Here is a 16072-nt window from a genome sequence, read left to right as displayed (position 1 = left end):
GTTTCCACTCTCAACAAGACATTCAGCTGCTGCCTCCCTCCTTACAGTGTGGGAAAACGGGGTTCATCTCCATGTCCGACCCACTTGCATCTGTTTCACCAAAATCCACTGTGTTTGGCTCCCATGAATGCTGTGGGCTTGTCCCAGCTGGATAACACCTGGCCTTCATCTGTCTTCTGCATTTCCTCCCTCTGCCAGGCTCTGTGTCACCTGCTTCTGCTGTATGACACATCTTGGTTCCTTTCACTTCCTTCGTGATTTTCTAAGCTTGTCCTCTATTTCTGTTTAAGATAAGGTTTCTTTATTCTTCCTTTTGTTCTCTCCTTTATGGACTTACACAGAAGCACCCTGCAGCCTGCCATCTTACCTAGGAATCCACAGCTCAGCTATCACTGTCACCCATTCCCCACTCTCCAGTACCGCTGGGACACGATTCGTGTATTATGTGCCATGGTAGATGACAAAGTGATGTTTGGAAAGATGATGTCGTTTGCCCAAGGTCATAGAGCAAGTAAATTGATACACCTGGGGATGTAAAATCAGGCCTCTCCACTTCCCAAACCTGTGCTCTTAGCCACCATAGTCCAGCATACTCCAAGCAGAGACCTCACTCACGAAGCCTGCTCCCTGCCTGCAGTGCTATGTCAACCTGCTGTTCTGGTACCAGTTCTTCTGTGGTTTCTCCGGCTCCACCATGATCGATTATTGGCAGATGATATTCTTCAATCTCTTCTTCACCTCCTTGCCTCCCATTGTCTTCGGAATCCTCGATAAAGATGTCTCTGCAGAAACACTCCTGGCGTTGCCTGAGTTATACAAGAGTGGCCAAAACTCCGAGGTGAGGAGCTGCAGCAAGAATGGGGGTAGCTTTAGATTGTCCCTAAACTCTGATAGTCCCCCTGCTGGACAGAGAGAGTATCGAGCTGGGAGTCGGGAACTAGCCACAGTTCTGTCACTTGCCTCCTGTGTGACTTTGGGTGACTCTAGCCTGTTTCATACTTGCTGCTAAGAATGTTAGATAAGACCAGTAAGTCTATTTTAATATTCAACTACCATAGCTGAAGGGGGGAGTGCATATGGTAAGACCTCGTGCCTCCAGGCTGTGAAGTAGAACAATCAAACTCCAAAGACCCAGTTACAAGCACATTTTCTGTTTCTCTAACAGAACACTGAGGGCTAAGTAATACCACAAAGGATTTTATTTAGCTCATAATTTTGATGCTACAAGTCTGAGGTCGTGTAGCTGTCTGCTCAGCCTTCTAGGCAAGGGCCTCCTCAGCTCTATCACACTGTGAAAGTGCATCGTGATGTGAATATATGTAACAGGGGAGATCACATGGTGTGGCAGGAAGACTCCTAGGTCAAGATGACTCTAGCAACCCATTCTCATAAAACCAGCATTAGTCTCATCCAAAAAAGCACCCTCCTTTAGTGACCTAACCACCTCCCACTAGGCACCACACTGTAAACATCACCACTCTGAGGACCAATCTTCCAACACAGGAGCCTTTGGGGACACACTCAAATCATCTCCAAATAATCACACATAGTTTGGGGGATCCCTATGTCCAACAACTAGTTTTCTCATCATTGGTGAGGCACTTGAATGTTTCACAGTTTCACCCTAAGGAAGGCAGAACTAGACATCATCATTGCATAGAGTCTAGCACTATTTCAGGTAAACTTAAGAAAGTGTAGGAAGTTATTAAGCAGGTTTCTATGAAGTTCTTAAAGGACTGAAGAAATAATCCAAGTGGTGAGACTAGCCAAGGCACAGACAAGAAAGCCAGACAGAGAGATGAGAGCAACATTGGCTGCATCCAATGGAGTTGTAAGGGAAGACCTTTGAAATATCTGAGGGTACAGTAAGTACCACGGCACCTTGAATGAAGGAGGACAAGGCCATAGGTAGTGTTCTTAAAAGCCACTGTTTGGGGTTTTTATTTTGTTTTGTTTTTGTGGATAACCAAAGAATCAAACCAAACCAAGTCCTAACAAAAAACAGAGGAGAAAGCAATGCAACAGCCCAAGAAGACAAGCTAAAGGGGAGGGGGAGGAGCAAGCCCATCTCAGGCTCTTCTAATTCTACCCTCCCCACAGGCAGGCTGGCTATACAACATAGTAGCTACTATTTAAAAAAAAAAAACATAATAAATCATGTTTCCTTTTTCTCAAAAAGGGAGAAGAGCAAAGCATAAGATGAGAACTCTTATCTCTAAAGCAGTTGATCTCTGACTCTTGGGAGCATTGATCCTTGTCTATGAGTGAGCTTTCCACCTCAGAGGGGACGTAGCGAATTCAGAAGAGCAGTCCTAGTGACAGAGCTAATGAGTGGCATTGACAGCACTTCCTGGATATCAAGACACAGTTGCACTTAGTCCCCTTGAACTTCTCTGTGGAAAGAAAGCAGTTCACAGAAAAGGTTCATAATTTCTACAAAACAACATCTTTGACTGGCAGGGCTAAGACTCCATTCTCTTGAAGCTAAGATGACAGGGATGCAAAGTATCATACTGTTAAGCTCAGCCACACATGAGGAAGATGCTCACAAAGACCAGAGGCTCCCCAGGATGCTAAGTTATTGGTGTGTTCTTCCCTGCAGTGCTACAACCTGCCAAGGTTCTGGATTTCCATGGCTGATGCGTTCTACCAGAGTCTCATCTGTTTCTTTATCCCTTACCTGGTAAGTCATATAGTCCCATCCTAGACATAGAAGTCATGGTGTGTAATGGGGCTTAGTTATACAAAATCACAGACCACTAGCACCTTTTTACATACGCCATGGCAGAGACTCCAAATTAGTAGCTAGGCACATCCCACCCAAGGATTAGAGAAGACAGAACACTTTATGCAAAACTTTATTTCTGGGCCTCTTGAAAAACCAAAAGCTGTCATTACACTGGGTTATTTCCCCTCATGGGAAAACCGTACAGAGTTGATTAATGGCCCTGTTTAGATAGAGATTGTATTGTAAGAGATTGTGTTATCTGTCTTCCTCTGCTTTTGCCTTCTCTGTGCTGTATACTATCACCCTTAAATTACATCATGTCTGTAATTCTCCCTTCTTCTGAATGACTACAAAAAAATTCTTCTAAGGTACCTCCCATGAAGAGGAGATACATTTGGGCAGGATGGCATCTTATATTTCTTATCCCCTATACTTCCTGTCCTGGAGCTAAGAGCATTTATTTTAGTTAGGGTTTCTATTGCTGTGATGAAATTCCATGACCAAAACTGACTTGGAGAGAAAAGGATTTTTTCATCTAACATCACTGAAGGAAGTCAGAAACATGAAGGCAGAAACTGAAACAGAAGCCACAAAGGAATTCTGTTAACTGCTTGCTCCTCATTGCTTGATCAGCTGGCTTGCTTTTTCACAGGGTTATCTCTGTGGCCCTGGATATCCTGTAACTCTCTCTGTTAACCAACCAGGTTTGAACTTGAACTCAAAAATCCACCTGCCTTCCGAGTACTGGGATCAAAGGCATGTGCCACTACTGCCTGGCAGCCTTTTTTATAGCAAGCAGGACCACCTGCCAAGGAGTAGAACCCTCCCACATCTATCTTTAATCAAGACTATACTCCATAGACTTGCCTACAGGACAACTTTATGAAGGCATATTCTCAATGAAGATTCCCTCTTCCCAGATATGTCTAAATTTATGTCAAGTTAACAAAGCCCAACCATTATACTGCCCACTCTGAAACTTGACCTCTGTCTGGACTACATTTTCCTTTATCATAACCTGGTTTCAGCCGATAAATGTGCTCCCAGGGTGTCTAAGGGAGTGAATGCTATAGGACTGCCTTATAGTGCCACGGTCTCCTTAAAGGTAGATATACATACCCTCAGCAACCAGTGATGTGCCTGAGAATGCTCAAGAAAGCTTCTGCTTACCCATTCCACAGGGGTTTTCCAGACTTCACCAGAGCAAACATGTCCTTAAACAATTTAATCTTGTCACTCATCTCTCCTCTTGTCCATTCCTTGAATCAACCCCTTCTTTTCTCCTTTCTTTTCACCGTATTTCTTCTCTCCCTGGCTTCATTGTATTGAACACATAGCCTTAAATCCATGCATGCTCGGGTATACCTCCTTGACCGTGCCTGTCTGTTCTTCCTCCTTAGACCTACAGAGGTTCAGATATAGATGTCTTTACCTTTGGAACACCAATCAACACCATCTCCCTCATTACCATCCTCTTGCACCAGGCAATGGAAATGAAGACATGGGTAAGGATCCCATAGGCCGTATAGCTTAAAAATCGTATTCTTGTTCACTGAATGTACTCAAATTTCTGAGTTCTTCTACTCTATATAGTTGGTCTAGCTCCGTAAATTCATGAGTCTCTCACTGTGCCCCTATAAAGCATTGGAATTGGCAACGATGCTAACATTGCTGGCCTCAGCATCTAGTCATGATGACAATAGCAATGCCCATAAAGCAATGAGACAGTTCCAAAACTAGATTTATGGTGATGAAAAATTCAGGAGCATTGAAGAGATAGGAAAGGCTAGCCTGAGCCCAGCTGAAGCTGTGGATACAAGGCTATAACCTACTTACTTGGTTACCACATATCAAACATTGCCAAATATTGTATTTAGGGATCTTACACCATAAAAGGCAGGCTGAGGAAGTGGCTTAATCTATAAGATGAGGACCTGAATTTGATATCCAGCACCCACAAAAGAAAAAGCCAGATATGTTAGTGTGTACCCATAATCCCAATGCCAGGAAAGTGGAGCTAGGAGGATCCCTGGAACTGGTTGGCTAGCTAGCTAATCTTACTGAATCAGTGGGCCTCATGGTCAGTGAGAAAACATGTCCCAAAAATATAAGACAGAGTTTAAGGAAAACAGACACCAAAATCAACCTCTAGCCTCTACACCCACCCACATATACATGTACAGAGAAAGAACAAGCTCTCTCACTGCGTTTTGCTAATAACTCTAAAGAGTTCAAATTTTTATGCCAAGTATTAATCTACATGATGTACATACATTACCTCATTTAACTTCACTATGTGTTAGATTTTTTTAATCATCCCATTTTACAGATTTAGAAATAGGTGGAGCAAGGTTAAGAAATCTGTCCCAAGCAGCTCAAACTAGAAGTGAGTTTTAATCCCTGTCATTCTGACCCTTTTGCTTTTAACCACTTTGCTAACAATACAAAGACAAAGTTTAGTGGTACACAGAGATCACAGTAAAGAAAGATCTTCCCATGGTCATGTTAAGATGACTGTTGCTAAAAGCACATGTACTGAAAATTTGAATATGAAAATACCTCCAGGTAGGCTCAACACATGCCTGAATTCTACAATGAAGCTTTCTCCTTCACCCCCTTTCACCATCAAAAGCTTACTAAGTGGCCAATAAGAGGCCCCAAGAGAACCTCTGGATCAGGGAGGTCTCATCTTGGAAATCGATCTTTCTAATGTGTGCCAGTAGCGACAGAACAAAGTGGTAAGCCTGGCTATGCCTCTTTTGTCCTAAGTTCATGTTCTTTATGGCCCATCAATACCAGAAGAGACTATGACACAATGGAGAGACGGTGAGGTACGGTGTGCTTTCTAGGAGGCAGGAAAATATACCATTGGGGAGTCTGGCTCCTGTATAGTAGGGGAGTCTAGAGCTCCATTTATTGTTGGTCCAATTGTCTCTACCCTACAGAGCAAGCTATGGAAAACTATGGTATTGATAAGCTCCTGGGGTGTGGTTATATCAGAAACAGTGGGTGAGGGATGTATGAGGCAAAGAGTGACATTGATACTAGGAATTGAGACCAGCTCTGGAAACTGTTAGAACTCCCCCAAATGAAAAATTAGCTTTGAAATTAAAAGTACAATCTGTGCAATTCATTCTAGATCAGACAGCAAAGGAAGGGAGGGAGGGAGGGAGGGAGAGAGGGAGGGAGGGAGGGAGGGGCAGAAGGAGGGAGGGAGGGAGGGAGGGAGGGAGGGAGGGAGGAAGGGGCAGAAGGAGGGAGGGAAGCTATCAAATTGGAAAGTAGAATTAGAAACATCTATAATGACACACAAGGAAAAAGCTTTTATTACACATCCCTGGAAGGAAAAGAGAGAAAGGTATCTTTTCTTTCGTGTCTCTTATAACAACAGTAAGTCCATTCATGGGGGACTCTAAATTCCAAAAGTCCCATTTTCAAATACTATCAATTGAGAGTTTCAACATGTAGATTTGGGAGTAGACAACAACTTCCAATCCATAAGCAAAAGGAATACATATATATGATAAAGTAAGAATTCATCCATAAACATGTACAGAACTTGCCTAAAAATAGATAGCCAGGCCATTTACGAGAGATATATGGTTACTTTAATTGTGTCTATAAGGTTTAGTATGCTCGAAATATTCCCCTCAAATGAATTTACTGTCTAGGATGCTCCTAGCCATTACATTTTTAAAAATAGAATGTTAAAAGCCGAGCCAGTTTTCACAACCCAGCTAGGTAGAGCAATATGGATGCTTGGTCCACTAAGCTGCCTGTTTTGTGAGTGTTTGATATGTGTGTGCCTCTTCAAAAAGGTTTAAAGCAAAGATTAATTAAGCTATGTGCATTTTGCTGCCCTATAATTTAATCAGAACTTCCAACGGCATCTTCTTTGTCCCCTTTACAGACTGTCCTCCACGGCCTTGTCCTTCTCGGCAGCTTCTTGATGTACTTCGTGGTTTCCCTCATCTACAACGCCACTTGTGTTACTTGCAACAGCCCCGTCAATCCCTACGGGGTGATGGAAAGGCAGCTCTCAGACCCCACATTCTACCTCATCTGCCTGCTCACACCAGTTGCGGCTCTTCTACCCAGGTTTGAGCTCTTGGGCAATGCCCTATAAAATTCCCAGTCTCCCCTAAATCCCCACAGCCCAAGGGTATAGTTACACTCCTTACTTCTGTGAAGGGATGCTTGGCCAAATCAACTTGAGAAGAGAGGGGCTTGTCTTGGCTCTCAGTTTGGAGGGCAAGTCTGTCGTGGCAGCCAGTGACAGTGTGCAGGAGCTCAGAGAGCAAAGACATGAATGCTGGTGCCCAGCTCACTTTCTCTGCATAACCCAGGACCCCAGGCCACATTCGAGGGGGTGCTTCCCTCCTCTGCTAACCCTTCCTTGAAACACCCACACCCACACAGCTACACCTCGAGGTATACTTTCATAAAGGCTTTAAATCAGCCAAGTTGACTGGAGCCTTGAGATTGTTGTCCAGACACAAGGTACTGGGATAAAAAAACAATAAGAAAAAGAAAAGAAAAGAAAAGAAAAGCAAAGAAAAGAAAAGAAAAGAAAAGAAAAGAAAAAATCTGGGTAGTTGTGGTGTACTTTAATCCCAGCACTGGAGAAGCAGAGACAGGAGGATCTCTGTAAGTTCAAGGCCAGCTTGGTCAACAAGTGCTAGTGCCAGGATAGATAGGGCTGTTTACACAGAGAAATCCTGTCTCCAAAAAACAAAAACAAAACAAACAAATAAAAAATGAAAAAGGAACAATAAGACAGAGGAAAAATAACACGAACTCTGGTCCTAGGTCAACCACAGAGAAGCAAAATGGCCCCCACTGTGACCATGTAATGTGGGAGGAGTCATTGTACTTTCCTGGCTTAGAAATTTTGTTGTGTGATAAGGAAGGATTTGTTTAAGCTCTGTAATCTTTTCTGCCGGTCGGGGAGTCTCACACCTGAGTGCCTGTAGGAGTGAGAGCAGTCCCAGCAAGCCATGTGGAGCGCATACATGGGGACAAAGAACATCTTTTCAGCACAGGAAAGAACTGTGAAGCAGAGCTTCAGACTTCTCTCTGAAATTTTAACTTTCTTGTAAAATAGCCAACATTTTAATAGTGCCAAAGTATAAAAACATGTGTGACATTTCAGAAAGGCTCTGTTACCCAGATAAATCGCTCATGATCACACACTATTTTCTGACACTTCTGACCCAAAAACTGTTGCTTTCACAGTTTCAAGGAAAATGCCAGCAGCGATAAGGCTGCCCTGTGGAGCTCGAGATTGCTACACAGTACACAGCCCCAAAGGTTCTATTTCTCTCAGCCAGTTACTAGGCAGAGCTAAGGTTTTAGCCCATGAAACAGCTGAAGGTCTGAGTACCCAGATATGACCATGTTACCAGTACAAATCACAGTGGGAACAAGGATCTCCTGACTGAAGAGCCGGTGCTGCATTCTCCGACCCCACGCTCCAGTCAGAAAAATGGGTAAAGTTGACAATAATGTCTTTGTAGGCACAGTTTAAGCTTTCTCCTTCCTCAGGATCTCATCAGTTTGCACATCAGAATTGAACCACTTGTCATTAAAGGCTAATAAATGCCCACTGGCAACACTGTGCCGAACTGTCTCTGCCCTGCAGTGGGCAGAGAGCCTTGAGGAACCTTCATCTGCCTGTAGCATCTTTCTAAGGCATCTCAGAACTTTGGCTTCTGATACACAGTTAGAGACAGAAAATACAACCCTGGCATATAGTACAGAGGTCAGCAAATATTGCAGAAGAATTGAGTTCTGAATACTGGCTGTGTGCAGGACCTCCCAGCTTGACTCCTAGAGTCCTCCAGCCTCATCTCCACACTGCTTCGAATTTGGAGATAAACACCACCAAACTGCTTAGCTGTGTTAATGGTCCCAGACCCTCTCACTTCTATGCTGTGGCTTCTATTGGAAATGTCTTTGCCTCCACCGAAGCTCTTTACGCTTTGATCTCATAACAGCATGACTATTTTCAGAAGTTCTAGGACGTCTCCTACCTTCCTGGGAGTGTAGCAAATCCCTGATATTCCCACCACCTGTGTGTTTAGCTGTTACAGCCAGTTTTCCCATCATTCAAATCATGTTCATGTCTTCTGATGGTAGACTCCAGAAGAAAGAACTTTTTGTCTTTATTCAGCCATCACCTAGCAGTTCCTGCTGCATAGTCTGTGCCCTGAGATGAATGAACAATGGATACTGGACAATCAGAAAGATGGATAGACAGACTCTAGCTTCACACAAGGTATCACCCAGCAGAGGCATTGCACATAAGTCTGTCATACGGGTGAAAGAGGCTGACCCATATAGGATCCTCAGAGTACAGAGTAGGCAAAAAAGAAAGAAAGAAAGAAAGAAAGAAAGAAAGAAAGAAAAAGTATAAGTCTCAAGAATAAAATTTCTACCCACCCCTTTGTCAATGAAACTCTGGGGACAAAAACCCTGAGAGGAATGGGAGGATCATGCCCTTATTGGAAAATTCCATCAGAAATGTCAGGGATTTGTTTTTGTTATTTTTTGTTTGTTTGTTTGTTTGTTTGTTTGTTTATGGTGTGTGTGTGTGTGTGTGTGTGTGCGTACGAGCGTGCGCTATGTGTATGTAGGTGCCTGTGGAGGCCAGAAGAGGGTGTCAGATGCCTGAAGCTGGAGTTACAGATTATTTGTGAGCCACCTGATGTGGGTGGTAGGAACTTAACTCAGGTCCTCTAGAAAAGCATAGAGCACTTCTAACCACTGAGCTGCCTCTCTGGCCTTACTGTTGGGTTTTGTTTGTTTTGCCCACTGATTTTGAAGTTAAGCGATTGTGACCATCATGGCCAGAGTGAGCTTCTCTATCCCCCAGGTTATTTGGAGACTAAAGAGAAATTTATAAGCCTGGTGTTCTTCATTAGAAAAGTGCTTAGAGCCACAGTCTTCCAAGGCTACAGCAGCAGCTTAATAAAGGCCCTTGAAGCACGTGCAAGGACTGTTGACACATGTGGAATGAACAGCTGGGCATCAGCTTCATGACCTGCTGAACAGATGGGGGATGAGTTAAGGAAACATTAGCAAATATGTACTTGCTAGTGACCATGGTATATGAGCCAAATCTTTGCTTATTCTATATTATTACCACAAAGTGGAATTCCCATTTAATTCTATTTACTAAGGTCAAAAGGATTTCTTCTGATAATGAAGGGATTATTTTAATAATTGTAAGGACACTTGACTTACAACCTTGGCATAATGCATGTTTGTTTATAGAAATCCACATGATAGAATGTTTGCTATTCATTGCTAACACTGTTCCTGGCTTAAAGTTGAAAGTCCTGTTTCTCATCATGGGCAGTGATCTTACTCGCTAATCTTGTGATAAGTAGACTGCTAATCTTGGTCCAGTTAATTCACCCAGCACAAAAGGACAGTACAAATTCCCTTCAACTAGAAGCATAGATGTATGAAAACTATTTTAGAGATTTAAAAACAGATGATCATATCTAGCTTAACTCCTAGGGCCCTTTCTTAATCCTTCTAATTAGTAGTAGCAAATAGTAACAGTTTTTGGTCCCTCTTCCTTGACTTTTGAGACCTGCACATGCTTGGACTCTCTTCCCACTTCTCCTTCCCTTTGCAACTCACTCCCTAGATCCAGTGAGTGCCAAGCCTTCAGCCTGGGTTCGCTGATCCCCTAACTTTATATTTTCTTCACAGACCCAGAAATCACTATTCTGAATTGAAATAACTTTCTTTTTTCTTTTTTTATTGTTTTTATTGAGTTATATATTTTTTCTCCACTCCCCTCTTCTCCTTCTCCCTCTCCTTCTACCCTCTCTCATGGCTCCCCACACTCCCAATTTACTCAGGAGATCTTGTCTTTTTCTACTTCCCATGTAGATTAGATCCATGTATGTCTCTCTTAGGGTTCTCTTTGTTGTCTAGGTTCTCTGGTAAAAATAAGGAAAATTTTATCAGCATTGGTGGGATCTATTACAGTCTTAAGAAAATTCTTGTCCCCTGTGGGTTCAGCGTACAACTTTCAAACACAATAAAATCAGACTCTCTGTTTACAAGGCTTTAAAATTAACATTGAACATGTCCTCCAGGCTAGATAACACTCAGAAAAGGGAACGTACATGGCCTATGATATAAGATAATGTATAGTTAGCCTTCTCACCCTTCCACATGTCTAAATTTGGATCCAGAAGATGAATCTAAAGTCTCCCACAGGCTACATGCAGCTTGGTAAGAAAAGGGCAAGTCGGAGTGAGATGCTGAGATCCCAGACCTTTTCAGGAAGCTTTGGCAGTATCACCTCAGCACCTGGGGTAAGGTTTTAGGGGAAAGGGTATCCTGGCAATCAGAGGGCCCAGGAATGCTGCAAAAAATCACACCACACAATAGACCTCATCTGGAGGTGTCAGTCTCCTCACTGGGCAAAGAGTAATTATATAGAGTTACACACACACACACACACACACACACACACACACACACACACAACAATGCAATGTGTATACAGCCGATAAGAACACTTGGATCTGACCATAGCTTGACAGCAGATAAAGCACTGGATTCATTGTGCATTGTGTGTGACACACTAAGACATGAGAAACACAGCATAGGACAATCTCATCACAGTACAAACATCACAAAATACACTCATGTAAAGTTAAGTTGGCAATGCTTCCAAGTGATTGAGAGCATGTGTGCCTTACCGGGGCTCAAAGGTAGCCTCCTCGTCCTTGACTATGTCAAGCACGTGGGCTTCTGAAAGCAGGAATCAGTAATCAGCAAGGCTCTTTGAAGAGAATAAGCTTTACTGTTGTATTTTGCTGCTGTTATCTCCCTTCCTCCATCTGCAGGAGCAGGCATCCTTAGCTTTGAGAGTGATTACTCAGTGTACAATGAAGACAATCTCACTGGAGAAAAGTTAGAGTCTAAGAGCCCTTTCAATGCTGAAATTTGAAGATACAAACAACTCAAAAACTACCTTTATTCTTTTACTTTCAACTAGGTACTTACTCCTGTCTCTACAAGGCACATATGGGAAGTCTCTCATCTTAAAAGCCCAGAAAATTGACAAGCTGCCCATAGACAAAAGAAACCTCGAAATCCAGAACTGGAGAAGCAAACAGAGGCCTACTCCTGCCCCTGCTTCTGCCTCTGCTTCTGTTCCTGTTTCGGACCCTGCCCATGTTCAGCCTCCATGCCAGTCAGTATCACCTGCACGACAGCAGGGCTTAGGAACCAGCACCCCAAAGAACTTTAGCCCTCCCAGGCAGAAGCATGTTGAAAACTGGGTTCTCCAGGGTCCAAGATGCAACAGAGAGCTCTCACGGGATAGCTCATGCTCAGGAGACACCTTGGCTAAATTCTCATCTGGGGAATGTCTACTGGGCCCAAACAGAACAATGGCTCTGACAGCCTATGTCAGGGGACAGAAGGATGTGTCTCGACTCTCAAGCAAAGGCAGCCATCGCCGGTCTCAGAGTTCACTCATATGAGGGGACTACAAAAATCGGAGATTGAAGCAAACTCAGAAGAGGCCACCTTAATAACTGGCAAGTGACCCAGTTCCCTTCCTCTCTGTAGAGGAATAACTGCCAGTTTTATCAGTTCTCCTCCACCAGGGTTGAATTCCTTGTGGAAAAGATGTCCCCAAAGGGGTTGAGCAACACTGGATTGTCAGGCCCACTGACTCTGGCTTTCTGCCAGGCAGCACAACTTCAAAACAATAGTCTGGATCCAGATGTTTTGATTTTGTTACATTGTGTTCCAACGTTTTAACTCAAGCACATCTTTATGTGCTTCTACGTGAGCAAAGCCCATGACCCCAATGCATCCAGGCAGTGAGTATCCAAGACTCCAATCAGTATTACAAATCTTTGAGATGTATCAGAATATGGAAGTTACTAGGGTTGCCAAGCCATCACCTCACCTCACCCAAGAGTTCAAGTTTCAGAGGAGACCTGCACACACAATAGCTTCTTCTCAAGATCACTCCTGTACCAAGTCAGGAATATCATCTCTTCCATGAACAGAGTTGAGGCTGCCTCATTCCTTTAAGCCAGTGGTTTCTCAACCTTTTTGATGCTGCATCCCTTTAATAACAAAGCTCCTCATGTTGTGATGACCCCCCAACCATAAAATTATTTCACTGATATTTCATAACTGTGATTTTGCTACTGTTATGACTTGTAGTGTAAATATCTGATATGCAAGCTATCTGACATATGACTCCCAAAGGGGCTGTGACCCAGGTTGAGAACCACTGCTCTAAGCCAAAGAAAACAACATCTAAAGATGAAAATGGGATTAGATGGGATTTGCGTGCAGTGCAACAGATACTACCAAGGGCTGTGGGGTTACAACTCATATAAGAGGCAGGAAGGATACACATACTAAAGGTTTTTCACTAATGGACCACATGCCCCACCATCTGGGGGAGTATTCCAAAAGGACACAGCATGCTCTCATCAAACTACTGATTTATTTGGAAACAAACTGCCCATCCTCATTCAACTCTTACAATGGGAAAAACCAGGGATAATATATTAGCATAGCATTCCTCAATAAGAGGCCCAGATGACAGAGCAACTATGAGTTCAAAGTGGCATCTTCAAGTTTAAAACCCACATTATCGGCTGATGCCAGCGTGTCATGCCATCATCGACCTGTGATTCAGCTAAGTTAAACAGTCGTGGGGAAAGAATTACATGTGTTTCCTATCCCTAGAAACTGTTAATGCCAAAAGTGTTAACACTATAAAATGTTGAAGATTTCTATAAAAAGCTAATTGACAGTTCTCAGAGGCTATCAAGATAAGCTAGGTCCGCTATGACCAGCGATGACCTATTCCAAGTCTTCAAAGCTAAGTCAAGGAGTGTTCTTTGCCATTGTCTCAAGGCAGTGCCTGCATATTGGGCAAAAAGTCCAAGGATAGGAAAACTGTAACCTTTTTACCCAAGTCACCACCAGCAGCCATGAGTTGGCCTGTGACTTAAGTAATTCCTAAGTAATGATACTAAGAAATAGCCCAACAATCAAGACGGCAAATGGCAGAATGGGCTGACTCTGTTCATCCTTGTGGAAAACAAAGATTGGAGGAGCCCTTTTGAGCATCACCCTAAAGCTCTGTGATATCATAATGCCAGCATGAGCCAGAAGGTAGGAACTTAAGTATCCTACCGAAAAATTGATATGGTCATACAGGAGGTGGGGGATGAGTGAAGGATAAGCAAACATGGGTTGTTCCAAGTGAAGAGATTCATCAAAACTTGGATCTAACTCCCCTTTCCTTCTGAGACTCCTACCTCCTGCCAATAGTCAGAAATTCCAGTAGTTTATTCTAGAAAATAGCAGAGTATTTGCTCCAGTAGATTGGAGTTTAAGTGTTTGCTTTTCCCTGTAGTCTTTAAAGGACCTTGGAGCAGGCTACCACGCTTGCAAATTAAGTGGAAGCAGCTCTAGCTCCTGGCATAAAGATCAAGCCCAAATTGCATACGGTGTACTGATGAGGCTTTCAGAGAGCAAGAGCTGTCCTTAGGAACAGGAGTCTCACTTCAGAGGGAAAGGAGGATAAGGAGGTGGCGAGAAAATGTGACACCCCACCCCTTCCAAGATCCACGCTCTACTCAGCACTCTAAGGCTGCTCTTTTTCTTGACTAACTGACCGTCTCAGTGTGCCTGGAATGATCCCAGTGTTATAGGTCCCTGCATGCTGGGGAGCCTGGACCATCTGGTCCCAAGTGGTCACTTTCTTTTGCTACTCGTTGTGAACCAAACCAGCTGTGTGAGTGACTGATGTGCCACCTCACTCAGAGGGCAGCTCTAACGTTCCCTCTATAAGGTAATGCTAGGGACTGCATTTAGTACATGTTCTATATGTATAATCTTTTTACTGATTGACTGGAAACATGTCATCATCTTTTTTAGAAAAAAAAAGAAAAATAAACTTGGTTTTTCCATAATTCTTGGCCAATCTGAAATTCTTATTATTCTTCCTATACATTGTCGGTATGAATCCTGAATATTTATTCATTCTTTCATCCTTCTTTGCATTTACTCATTCATTTCATCAATAAACCTCATCAAGTCCTTACTAAATAATTTGAAGTGAAACATGGGCTATGAGGAAGTTAATGCCTGCCCTCCCCTACCTTCCAACACCCTACTACCTTTCCTAAGCTCAAGGCATTAGGACTATTTAACCCAGTGTGAGATAAAGCACAAACTATGCCTATGGGCTGTAAGACCTGGAAGCAGCACACACAAGACTTATTCAGAAACTCTAACCTGATTACTTCTCTCCTGCAAGCCTAGCACACACCCAAAATTTAGGCTGACTTGGTCATCTCTGCCATTCCGTTGCCAATGTGAGTGATTCCAGCACAAACATGAGGAGTTGAGTTCAAATCCCTAGTACCTACATTTAAAAAAAAAAATCTCTGTGTAGCCAAATGCACCTGTAACCCCAATAGTATGGCAGAAGGGTAGGATGGGCACAGGTAAGAAGATCTCTAGGGTTTGGTGGTTACAAACCTAGGTTCTAGGTTTAGTGAGAGAGCCTGTTTCTAGGCAAAGAGTGGTAGAAGATGAATACCCAAGCTCCTCTGGTCTCCATGTGCACAGATGTCACACAGAGAGAGAGAGAGAGACAGAGAGAGAGGGGGAGAGAGAGAGAGAGAGAGAGAGAGAGAGAGAGAGAATAAAATAATCAGAGTGACTAGATTTCAGACAGCAGAAGGAAATGATCTGAGATTATGTTGTCCTAATGATTATTGGGTTAGTTTACTGTGTGCTAGATCCTGGTCTATGCGTGTACCACCACCTAACCCCACAGCAACCCTCCAGTATAAAGGCTTATCTAGCCTGGCCCAGTAGTTTCAACTGTACCCCAGCTACCTCAAAGCTCAATGCACTGACCTCCCCCTTATATTGTCTGATGTCAGGGGAGCTCGCATGCATCTGAGATCCAAACTGAAGGATTGGGATCTCACTCCCTGCACCGGTTTCTCATTCTCAGGAAGGCCAGCTAGGCCTGTCACATGGCTGCAGAACTGTAAAAAGAAAGCTGGAAGACCTTCTGAGATTGTGGCTGAGAACTTGGATACTTACGGACCGCTGGGTTCATAGAAGCAAGTTATAAAGCCGACCTGTTTCGAGAATGTGGGGAAACACACTCTATCTTTGCATGAGAGAGCACTGTAAAGAGACTGAATGCTGTTTGCAGCCATCCATCCCCACCTAGTAGAGGAAGGAAGTGGGGTAAAGAGAAGCCACATAAACTTTTAGACACAAAGCAAAGAAAAATCAGCCTATAGGCCACATAGA

General features: G+C 43.3%; 1 protein-coding gene across 2 annotated transcripts in view; it reads left to right on the top strand.

Moving 5' to 3' along the window:
- Atp10b (ATPase phospholipid transporting 10B (putative)) overlaps positions 1-14709 on the top strand; it is a 102111-nt gene extending 87402 nt beyond the window's left edge. For both annotated transcript variants that reach the window (XM_041676112.1, XM_041676113.1), the window contains 5 exons: positions 638-838; positions 2603-2683; positions 4129-4233; positions 6639-6826; positions 11754-14709. In XM_041676112.1, coding sequence (XP_041532046.1) covers positions 638-838; positions 2603-2683; positions 4129-4233; positions 6639-6826; positions 11754-12243 — 1065 coding nt within the window. In that variant the 3' untranslated portion in view covers positions 12244-14709. The remainder of the gene's footprint in view (positions 1-637; positions 839-2602; positions 2684-4128; positions 4234-6638; positions 6827-11753) is intronic.
- The last annotated feature ends 1363 nt before the right edge of the window (positions 14710-16072 follow it).

The sequence above is a fragment of the Microtus oregoni genome, unplaced genomic scaffold (genome assembly GCF_018167655.1).
Source record: "Microtus oregoni isolate MIOR12 unplaced genomic scaffold, Mior012 000027F_ref0000203, whole genome shotgun sequence".
Lineage (NCBI taxonomy): Eukaryota > Metazoa > Chordata > Mammalia > Rodentia > Cricetidae > Microtus > Microtus oregoni.
This window is presented reverse-complemented; position numbering and strand designations above follow the sequence as displayed.